At 39.3% G+C, this 11,963-nt stretch overlaps 1 protein-coding gene across 4 annotated transcripts in view; it reads left to right on the forward strand.

Moving 5' to 3' along the window:
• soat1 (sterol O-acyltransferase 1) overlaps positions 1–8,833 on the forward strand; it is a 105,322-nt gene extending 96,489 nt beyond the window's left edge. For all 4 annotated transcript variants that reach the window (XM_043699579.2, XM_087990760.1, XM_043699581.2 and 1 more), the window contains 3 exons: positions 2,503–2,638; positions 5,009–5,154; positions 5,459–8,833. In XM_043699579.2, the coding sequence (XP_043555514.1) occupies positions 2,503–2,638; positions 5,009–5,154; positions 5,459–5,515 (339 nt within the window). In that variant the 3' untranslated portion in view covers positions 5,516–8,833. The remainder of the gene's footprint in view (positions 1–2,502; positions 2,639–5,008; positions 5,155–5,458) is intronic.
• The last annotated feature ends 3,130 nt before the right edge of the window (positions 8,834–11,963 follow it).

The raw sequence follows: 11,963 nt of genomic DNA on the forward strand, positions 1-11,963 counted from the left end.
AGGCAAGGACTGATTAGGGATAGTCAGCATGGCTTTATGTGTGGGAAATCATATCTCACAAACTGGATTGAGTTTTTTGAAGAAGTAACAAAGAGGATTGATGAGGGCAGAGCAGTAGATGTGATCTGTATGGACTTCAGTAAGGCATTCGACAAGGTTCCCCATGGGAGACTGATTAGCAAGGTTAGATCTCGCAGAATACAGGGAGAACTTGCCATTTGGATACAGAACTGGCTCAAAGGTAGAAGACAGAGGGTGGTGGTGGAGGGTTTTTTTCAGACTGGAGGCCTGTGACCAGTGGAGTGCCACAAGGAATGGTGCTGGGTCCTCTATTTTCCGTCATTTATATAAATGATTTGGATGTGAGCATAAAGGGTACAGTTAGTAAGTTTGCAGATGACACCAAAATTGGAGGTGTAGTGGACAGTGAAGAGCGTTACCTCAGATTACAACAGAATCTTGATCAGCTGGGCCAATAGGCTGAGAAATGGTAGATGGAGTTTCATTCAGATAAATGCGAGGTGCCGCATTTTGGGAAAGCAAATCTTAGCAGGATTTATACACTTAATAGTAAAGTCCTATGGAGGGTTGCTGAACAAAGAGACCTTGGAGTGCAGGTTCATAGCTCCTTGAAAGTGGAGTCGCAGGTAGATAGGATAGTGAAGAAGGCGTTTGGTATGCTTTCTTTTATTGGTCAGAGTATTGAGTACAGAAGTTGGGAGGTCATGTTGCGGCTGTACAGGACATCGGTTAGGCCACTGTTGGAATATTACGTGCAAATCTGATCTCCTTCCTATTGGAAAGGTGTTGTGAAACTTGAAAGGGTTCAGAAAAGATTTACAAGGATGTTGCCAGGGTTGGAGGATTTGAGCTACAGGGAGAGGCTGAAAAGGCTGAGGCTGTTTTCCTTGGAGTGTCGGAGGCTGAGGGGTGACCTTTATAGAGATTTACAAAATTGAGGGGCATGGTTAGGGTAAATAGGCAAAGTATTTTCCCTGGGGTCAGGGAGTCCAGAACTAGAGGGCATAGGTTTATGGTGAGAGGGGAAAGATATAAAAGGGACCTAAGGGACAACGTTTTCATACAGAGGGTGGTACGTGTATGGAATGAGCTGCCAGAGGAGGCTGGTACAATTGCAACATTTAAAAGGCATTTGGATGAGTATATGAAGAGGAGGGGTTTGGAGAGATATGGGCCGGCTGCTGGCAAGTGGGACTAGAATGGGTTGGGATTTGTGGTTGGCATGGACGGGTTGGACCGAAGGGTCTGTTTCCATGCTGTACATTTCTATGACTCTTATTCTAAAAGAACTGTAATTTTGTTTCATTTCCCCATGCTCTGTCACTGAGACATTATTCTCCTTAATTCTGTTGAATTTTATCTATTTATAGTTATTCGCTCACCGGATTAGGGTTGCTGCTACATTGTCCGTCTTCACAGTATCATTTGGTTTTTAGTGTTTGGAAATATAAAAATTGACAGTAATTTTGGAGAAAATTGACTTTCATACATTTTACTTCAAATTCCTGACTGATCACTATTGGACTTGCACCTTAGTTTGTTTAAGCAGATTAGTGTAAAGGGCTTATGCCTGAAATGTCAATTTTCCTGTTCCTTGGATGCTGCTTGAGCGTCTGTGATTTTCCAGCATCACGTGCTCTGACTACTGTAAATTATTACTGAATATCAGTCATTTGCTTGGTTTAGGCTGATACTGTGAATTTGGCACCACAAATGTTCTGAATTTGATAGCAAAATAGATTTTCTTTTTTAAGGCACCTGGCAGCATGAGCTCCGATTGTATGGCATTAAAGTGTCAAAAGTTCAGATAGTTGGTCATAGCTGAAGCTTCCAATCTAGAACTAGCACATGTCAGCCCACATGGATAATGATCATCACATAGCCAAACTGAAGAATGCTGTGCTATGTGACTATATTGACATGTTGGTTTTAAAATTGGACTTAATTTATAAGTACTGAAAATATGCATTTATATCTGATCTGGTAATACAGTAAAGTTCAGCTGAGTTACTTGAGTTAAAAGAACTAAAACATTTAGAAACGTTTTTAATATTATGATATTTCAAACTTTTAGAGTACACACATTTTAAATATATTTCAATTTGAAATTATGTATGCTAGTTCAAAAGTTGTACACTGTCAGTTGAAAGTAGCAGACCTGGCATAGATTGGAAAGTGCTAGACAGAGTTCTTAGCATTTGTGTTACCCTGCAGTGTTGGGTGATGTAGTAAATAGCATTGTTTGGAAGAGTAACTTGGGCTTTCCAATGGAATCAAATGGTTTAATAATTTAAATTAATTGAATTTTGGGTAGGTTACAAGCCTTTCAGGGACTGAACAGGTAATCCCTGGATTGTCTGTGAATTATGTTGGCCAGCAGAGTCTATGGCTGTTCTTCTAACTTTTTGTGCATTCACAGCTCTTGAAACTTGAGGTTTTCAAATTTCTGACTTAACCCTTTTGAATTTTATCTGTTTACAGTTATTCACTCACCGGTTTAGGGCTGCTGCTATGTTGTCCGTCTTCACAGTATCTGCAGTAGTTCATGAGTATGTACTGGCAATTTGCTTTGGGTTCTTCTATCCAGTCCTGTTCTGTCTGTTCATGTGCTTTGGAAGTAAGTATTTTTTGATTTTGCTTATGAGTGTAGTGTTCAGTCATACAAAGCCCTGATTATTTATGATGATGTTAAGCATATTATTGAATATATTACAGTAGTCTGCAGACTAAAGTTTATTGAAGTTTGTTTTTTAATTCTGTCCTTCATCAATATTCATGCCTAATATTCCCAGCAAGACCTCTTGGTACCAGTGAGAACCTGATTCATCTCGGTATCTTAAAACTTCAGTTTATACTATCACAATCTTGCAAGTTTTTAAAATTAATTTATAGGATATCGGGATTAGTGCCTAGACAAGCCTTTAGTATAATCTCTAGTTGCCCTTGGTGGTAAGCTGCTCTCTTGAACTTCTGCAGTACTAATGGAAAACCAACAATGTTATTCGTGAAAAGATTTCAGGAGTTTTACACAATGGCACGAATGGAACAATGATATATTTCAAAGTCAGGGTAGTGAGTGGCTTGGAAGAGTGTTTGTAGGAGGTGATGTTTCCATCTGTCTGTTGCCTTTGTCCTTCAAATGGAAATGGTCACGTATTTGGAAGGTGCTTTCAAAGGAGCTTTTGGTGAGTTTCTGCTGTGTGTTTTGTAGATAGTACAGGCTGCTGCTATGTAACATCGGTGGTGGAGGGAGTGGATGTTTGAGGATGCCAGTCGACTGGGCCAGTTTGTCTGAATGATGTCAGCTTTTAGTGTTGGAGCTGTACTCATCTAGTTATATGGGGTTCATCACAAATCTGACTTTACTTATAGATAGTGAGTAGGCTTTGGAGAGGAAGGAGAGTTATTTGCTGCAGGATACCCAGCCTCTGACCTACTCTTGTAGCCACTATATTTAAACGGCTATTCACATTCATTTTCTGGTCAACAGTAACCACCAGGATAATAGTGGGGTTCCACTGGTGATAGTGACTGTTATGGGGTGATGGTTAGATTGTTTCTGTCTCTTCCTGGAGATAATATTTTTCTGGTGTTGATGCTTTTGTCGCTTGTCAGCCCAAGCCTGGATATTGTCCAAACCTTCTTGTATTTGAGCATGGGCTGCTTCAGTACCTGAATCCTGAATGGTGCTGAACATTGTACAATCATCAGCGAACATCCCCACTTCTTACCTTTGGCTGGGAGACGGTCATTGAAGCAGCTGAAGGAAGATGAGCCGAAGACATAAGGCTGAAGAACTCATGAAGTCGTGACCTGAAGCTGAGATAACTGATCTTCAACAACCAGAGCCATCTTACTATGTGCCATGTACGGCACAAGCTAGCAGAGTTTTCCTCGTGAGTTCCCATTGATTCCAGGGCTGCTTGATGTCACACTCTTCAAATGTGGCCTTGATGCTAAAGACGGTCATTCTCACCTCACATCTGCAATTCAGCTTCATTGTCCATATTTGAACCAAAGCTGTTGAGGTCAGGAGCTGAGTGACCCAAGCAGAACTCAAACTGGTGTCAGTGAGCAGGTTATTGCTGAGCAAGTGCTGCTTAATGGAACTGATTGAGAGTAGATTAATGAGGCGGTAATTATCCAAGTTGGATTTGTCCAGTTTTTTTTAAGTAGACGACATAGCGAGCATGTTTTCCTCCATTGCTAAGTAGATACTGGTGTAGCTGCAGGGAAAAGCTTGCCTGGGATGTGGCAGGTTCTGGAATACAAGTCTATGGGACTATTGCTGGAATGTTGTCAGGACTCAGCCTTTCAAATGACTCCAATCATTTCTTGATTTCATGTGGCCTGAGTTGAATTTGCTGAAGACTGGGGACCACTGAAGGAGACAAATGGATCATCTGTTTGGCAGTTCTGAGTGAAGATTTGTTACAAATCCTTCAGCTTTATCTTTTGCGTTGATGTTCTGGGTTCCCCCAGCATTGTGGCTGGGGATAAGTGTGGATCCTGCTCTTCCAGGAACTTTTTAATTGACCGCTACCATTCATGACTGGATGTTTCAGGTGTGCAAAACTTGCATCTGATCCAATGGTTATGGAATCGCTTAGCTTTGTTGATTACTTGGTGCTTATGCTGTTTGGCATGCAAGTAGTCTTGTTTGGCAGATTCACCAAGTTGACACCTCATTTTCAGGTGTACCTTGTGCTGCTCCTGGCATGCCCTTTGTAATCTTCATTGTGCCAAGCTTGATATCCTGGCTTTATGGCAATGGTAGAATGGGAGGTGTATGAGGCCATGATGTGAGAACAACATTGATTGTTCAGCAATTCACTTGTTTCAAACAATCTGATTTCTGTGCAGAAGCAAACAAAGGTAATGATATTATTCTGTGCAGGTAGTTAACAACTTGCACCTGATGGTCAGTAATTACTGTCTTGATTATTAAAGTTCCTGCCAAGTGTTAATGGATATCTCTTCTTGTTAGTGGCATTCAATTTTGTACTGCATGATCGCCGGAAAGGTCCTGTGTGGAACGTGGTGATGTGGACATCATTGTTTCTGGGCCAAGGCATGTTGGTGTGTCTATATTCGCAAGAATGGTATGCCCAGCAGCACTGTCCCCTTACTAATGTAAGTCTGTGTGCAAAAATGAACTTGATAATTTTTCTTCTAATAATGTACTCAAACATTTTATAAGAATACTGAGGATGCAAGAGTGTGGGTTGCAGTTTGACTGGATTTTGCAAACAAAGAAAGCAAAAATTGAAATACTTTAATCAGAGTTTTAGTAAGTGACAGTATATTTATACCAAAGTGTTTGATAGAGTCAACCATAGTGTTGAAAAGCTTTACTAGAATCTTTTATTGTTACAGTCACATTTAATATTCTCCAACTGTTTTTTTTTTGAAAATAAATTGTATTTCGTCTTTTCAGCCCTCTTTCTTGGACTTGGTGAAGCCACGTTCCTGGACGTGTCGTTTGCACTCATAGTGGATGTGATCTGTGGAACATTTCCGTCTGAATGCAGCTGCACCTTTCATCAACCAAATGAATGTTTCTCTTACACCAGAGTGCCTGCTTCCTGAACTGTCTTAAATTTTGGTCATTAAGCTGGATGTTCTCCTGAGAATCACTAATCACAGGACAAATGCCAATTTAATGCTATACATACTGTATTAAGCAACCACCATCTGCATCATGGATAGGAGGGATGCTCAAAATTAAGTACTGACTGGAGGGGAAGGCGTTTTAGATCTTTAATTCATATTAATTCTTTCTCTCTTATCACACATTTATTCCCCTGCCCGGCCTCTCAAAATCCCCTGTAGAAACTGAGGATAAATGAGACTTGACTACTGAATTGTAAGGCCTTAAAATGTTGCACGTGCAGAGAAGGCAGTTGGCAAGTGTACTCTTTTATTTCACTGAAAATACAAATGTCAAGGAAGATGATTATTTCTTAGTTTAGCAATCTGGGTATTTGGAGGGAGATTAAAGGCCAGCATTCCATCCCCTCTGCCCATTGTAAACCCTCCAAGTTCCTTATTTCAGACCATTTTGGAAGGCATTTAGTAATTTCCATTGACAAGGAAAGGTGATGTTATTCACCTTTCAGCATATCCTAAAGTCACGAAAATCTAGCTGAAGTAACTGTGCTGAAACTGGTTTTTGAGAGTAGAGCATCGTCAAAATTGATAGTGCTCGAAATGTTAACTGCTTATTGGGCTATATCCAAAAAACTTGAGAGGAACATATCATTGTTGAACAATGTACAATGATTTTGTATTGGTGTTTGAATTTCACATGCCTTTTTTAAAAAATGTTGTCTTTGTCATGCTGAAGATGCTAACCCAAATTTCCATGGATGTCTTTCATTTTTTGGTACCTCATGCAGAATGTTGGTCTGGATACTCAAGACTGCACAGAGAACTTTGACCAGTGTTTCTGCTCTTAACACTGCAATCATTAAAATACTCTCATGGCCAGTCCAACTGAGGTAAACTGACTAATCACATTGGAAATGGAAGTAGGATTCTTGATGTCAGCACATTATATATGAAATTACTAAAACTAAGTTTTGTACTTGGATTCACTGTTAGAGTTGGAATTCAGAATTGAAAATCTTGGAGGCTTGATCATATTTTTTCATTTTGTCTAATCTTATGTTGTTCTAGTTGAATAATACAACTTGCCTGTTCCTGTCCTAATGTAGTAAAGTACCAAAAGTGAGTACTTCAAGGGGCACACTGCATCTTGACATTAAAATGACATTAAAATGTCAGTGTTGTGAATATTGGATTTGAACTTTGAATCCACTAACTGCAGAAATGTTAAAATATGACTACTTATTACAAGTGACATTTCAAATTCATACATTATTACATTTTTTTGTTTTATTCTGAAGATCGAAATTTTGGATTGGAAGCCTAAAAATCGAAATGAATGATAAGTAAAATCTGAACACATTTTGCTGTGTCTTCATCCTCCATTCCAAAACAGTGAACATTTCAATAGTGGTTAGGCTTCAAATGCACAGACCACAAATGTAGAGTCCAGAAAAATGCTTTTCATTATTGAGGCCTGCAACAATTCCACCATTATTATCCTGAAAACTGATTCATACCTACCACTGGTCAGATGCTTTTTGTTCTGGGCCTGGAACGATTTGTGGTTCCGTTACACTGCACAGTTTTCTCCAACTTCCTTGTATTATTCAACTAGAAAAGTATGAGTAGAGAAGAAAAGCACCTGACTTACCAACTCACCCAAGTATATCTTGTTCATTGTTAACTAATCTAAGCAGTCCTTCGCAGTGTTTTTGGTAAACAAAATAGGCCTTGTCTGCCCTCTTTCCTGACCAGAGGTGGCTATCCATTAAATGATTTCTATAGGAAAATTTAAAGGGATTTGAAAGCAATATTTATTGTAAAAGATTGTGAGGAGAACATTTTCCATGTGAGTCTTCTTGCTTCTCCTGATTGGCTGGGTACTAAATATACTTCACACCAAAGGCAACGGACGGAGCTAGAGGGACCTGTTTTTTTAATTACTAGAAATTCTCAGTTTTGTTTTGTGATGTATTTGCACATTTCTCTTGATTCTGCATTGAAAAGTCCTCCAGTGCCAATTGTTTCTCTGCGTTCACCAATATGGATTGTGAACTTCATTAATCATTTCTTGGGGAAAAAAAAAATGTATAGCTGAACTAAGCTGCACTTGTTCAGATTGTTTTGCTCTGTAAAATGCTCAATTTATTTTGTAACGTGCAAGGGAATGATGAGTGAATTCCACACTGGTGCTTGGAACTCTAATAACTGCTTCTGGTAAATCATTGTTTTTGTAACACATGTCAAAAAATAATAGAGTACGGGTTTCCACTTGTTCACTGTGTACAGAGTTACTTCACGTTGGCAGGCATTTTAGTTGGAAAGGTAAACTTGATTATTCAAGACCATAATTGAACACTTTGGTAACCATTTTTTTCCCCAAAGTTCCATATTCAAACATCATTTACTTATTCCCCTTGTCAAACAAAAGCTGAAAGTTTTATTGGAAAAAGCAACCGACGTTTTGTTCCCAATAGATGCACATATATTAGTGCTGACTGATTTTTATTTCTTTCACCAACCAACTAACAGTGACCAATCCACCTCAAACCTTTCTTCACGAATGCTATGTTTTTTCCTCTACAAAGCCTGTATGTTCTGAAAGGACTGTTTGATTTGAGAGATGCCATTATAGGTAACTAGAAGGGGAACAGTGTTTTGAAGAGCAGTATGTACTCCTTTTATGTTCAGAGTTGAAACACCTAATTGCATTTCATATGACAGTTGTTGATCCAAAGATGTATTATAAATGAATGCATGCTATTTTTGGAATATCTGTTTTGAAGGCTGATCATGTCCAAGAATGGGATCTTGTGAAATATTTTGTCGCAAATAATTGTATTAGTATTTGGTTCTGAATTGACAACCAGTTTTAAGATAAGGTCTCTTGGAGATTTGACTGCTGTCACAATGTTCATTGTTTGGAGGATATTTATTCATAGTTTAAACACAACTTTTGGTTAATTGGGGAAAAATGAAAGGTTTGTTCAACTCATTTGAAATATTGTTGTAATCCAATTCAGTGAGTAATCTCTGTCCATATTTTTGTTTAAAGCAGAAGTCATTTCAGATTCACGTCTACAAAAAGTTCATTGATTGTGAGGCCATATCATATGAATATCAGAAATTGTAATGAAGGATGCTATCCTGCCATTTTGGCATGTATTTTGTTTAGAAAAAATAAATATATCTAAACACCTGACCTCTGATTACACACTGCAAAAACAAAGTCTTCTAACATCTAATATATGACTCTAGTTTTTATACCACAAAGTTGATACCGTTTTTCATATCTTTTTAAAAACAACCTCCTATCTCATTGAAAGATAGATTCCATTTCCTTTTGTAGCAATATAAAGCTCAGTTCAATATCTATCTGGGAGAGATTTACAAAATTCCCCAGAAGCCTATTTATCTGACCATTGCAAAAAAATTACTCGACCATACAATGAGATCGATGACATTCAAATAACTGTGCAAGCATCTTGTACTTCAAGCAAGCAATTTTGATTTGTCGGTAAAAAGATGATCCACTCCAATTGGCATTGTTATGACAGTTTTCATTCGCATGGATCTTGCAGTTGTGGTGCAATTACAATGTGATACTTTCTGGAGGCTTGGTCTGGACTGGCCTGAGTAAAGCAAAGTGAGTATCTGTTAAAGCTTTACCATCCAGTTTGCAGTCCAAGTTTTGTGATGATGCAAAATCAAAATCACTTTGCACTAACACCAAGCTTGTATTGTGGTAACTTGCTACATTAGTCTTTCTTTTGTATCATTTGTTTGATGCATCACTCCATAAGACAATTTTGCTTCTAAAATGCATTACCTTTTCTGTTCATATTTGCAGTAAAAATTTCCAAGGAGCTGTTGTCTCCGAAATGTTCAGTAATGTGTGCAGACCTTATTTTGCTTATTAGAGTTCAGGATGTTGTCTGCTCTTTTGTAATTGTAGCTTGTAACCTTGAATATTGCCATTGTGCAACAGTAGACTGTTGTCATGAACCAATGGAACCCAGATTTATAGGAACAAATTACTGCAGATGCTGGAATCTGTACTGACAACAACAAATGCTGGAGCTCACAGCAGATCAGACACCATCCATGGAGAGAGAGCAAGCTAACATTTCAAGTCTAGATGACCTGAACCTAGATTTATTTAGCTTTTCATGACCTCAGCATGTCTCACCAGTTTTACAGCCAATAATGCTGTTTTATCTTGTCATAATGTAAGTTAGCTAAAGCAATAAACTTGTACAAGTTAGACTGCATAATTAACAGAGGTAGATTAACAAATCTTGAATAATTTGATTTTAGGGATAAATATTGACCAGGACATTAAACAATATGTGGTAGTTCATTAAATAAAGTCATTGGATCTTTAAAGCAGGCGTACGAGAGTAGAGGGAATCTATGACTAACATTTTGTTTGAGAAGCAGCTATTTGAACAGTGCAGTTGTGTCAACTTCAGTTTGTTCTCAAGGCTCTGGAATGGGGCCTGAGCCTCAAACTTGTCAGATAAGTGAATGCTACAAAGGCTAACATGAAGTTATTTCTTAACTTTTAAGAGGTCAGTAACAAGCTCACTTTTACAGTAATCTTGCGATACGGAACACTACAAACTATTTCACGCTCGTCCTTGAGGGTTGACATACTCTTGAATCATCTAAAGAACTAAAAACAGGTTACATGTTTTTGTCTCATAAATCTTCCACAAGTTGGCAATCAGACAAAATAGATCAACTTGGAACATATCAAAAATATTTTACCATTGAGCTTTTGGGTTTGCTCAGTTTCAGACATTGTGCCGGGGGTAGGATAACTACCTTTAAATGTGATGGAATGGTTTTCAATTTTTAGATGCAAATTTGACTGGGAGTAGTGTTAGAGTCTTCTGCTTTAGGTCTAAATTGTTGCATTTTTTAAAAATTCATGGATTGTGGGTGTTGTAGCATTTATTCCCCAGATATATATGCTCTGTAGATCCACCATCTTGAACAGCAGTTCTAGTCTTCCCAATGTGACTATATCCATAATGCTTTTGTCGGAGTTCTAGGAACAAAACCCAATGCGATCAAGGAATATTACTTTTTTTTTGAGTCAATATGATGTGCCTTTAGAGATCAACTTGATATTCCCACGTGCTTGCTGCTCTTGTCCTTTTGGATGTTACACAGTGAAGAAAGAAAAGTGCTATAAGCTGTTAACCTGTTAGCTCAGTTTTCGTGGTATGAACATGAGTTGTAGCTTGTAACATGAAGGAAGTGTAAGGTTTTAAGGTGAATGGTTTTTTGGGTAACCACCGAGATTGTGTGTGCTGGGAATTGCAAATTTATGTCAGTGTCGTATGAACAATGATCCCATTTGATATAGACCATTCAAGAATTTATTTTTTAATAAGATGAACTCCAGATATACATTATTTCTAACATTTCCATTATGGACTGGACCAAACCAGATCCTCCCCAGAGTATTGTACGGGGTAGCCTAGACCTTGGCTTTGAATAAACTTAAAAGTTAAGTGTAAGCTGCAGTTTCCACGTGTGTGTGTGTGTGTGTGTAGTGCAATGGCGGTCACCTGTAGTGTGACATGAACCCGAGGTCCCGGTTGAGGCCCTCTCTATGGGTACGGAACTTAGCTATCAGCCTTTGCTCGGCCACTTTTCTCTACTGCATGTCCCAAAGTCCTCCTTGGAGGATGGTCACCCGAAGGTCCGAGGTTGAATGTCCTGGACCGTTGAAGTGCTCCCCAACTGGGAGGGAACACTCCTGTCTGTTGATTGTTGTTCGGTGCCCATTCATCCGTTGCCGTAGCCTTTGCTCGGTTTCCCCAATGTACGATGCCTCCGGGCATCCTTGCCTGCAGCATATGAGATAGACAACGTTGGCCAAGTCACATGAGTACCTGCCACGTGCATGGTGAGAGGTGTCCCCACGTATAATGGTGGTATCCATGTCCACACTCTGACACATCTTGCAGTGCCTACCGTGACAGTGTTGTATGGGGTCGTCCTGAAAGCTGGGCAGCTTGCTACGAAAATGATCTGTTTGAGGCTTGATGGTTTAAAAGCGAGCAGTGGAGGTGTGGGGAAGGTCTTGTTCGAGGTGCTCATCCTCATTGATAGTGTATTGCAGGTCACGAAGAACATGGCGTAATCTTTCAGCTCCTGGAAAGTACTGGAGAACGATGGGTACCCTAACGGTCGCAGCACGTGTCTGTCTCCTGAGGAGGTCATTACGGTTCCTTGCTGTAGCACTGCCGGTCGATGAGTTGAGTGTCGTACCCTGTTCTTATGAGGGCATCCCTGAGTACTCCAGGTGCCCGTCACAT

The sequence above is a fragment of the Chiloscyllium plagiosum genome, unplaced genomic scaffold (assembly GCF_037043375.1).
Source record: "Chiloscyllium plagiosum isolate Xiang-an unplaced genomic scaffold, Cpla_swu_hap1 HiC_scaffold_9, whole genome shotgun sequence".
NCBI classification, from domain to species: Eukaryota; Metazoa; Chordata; class Chondrichthyes; order Orectolobiformes; family Hemiscylliidae; genus Chiloscyllium; species Chiloscyllium plagiosum.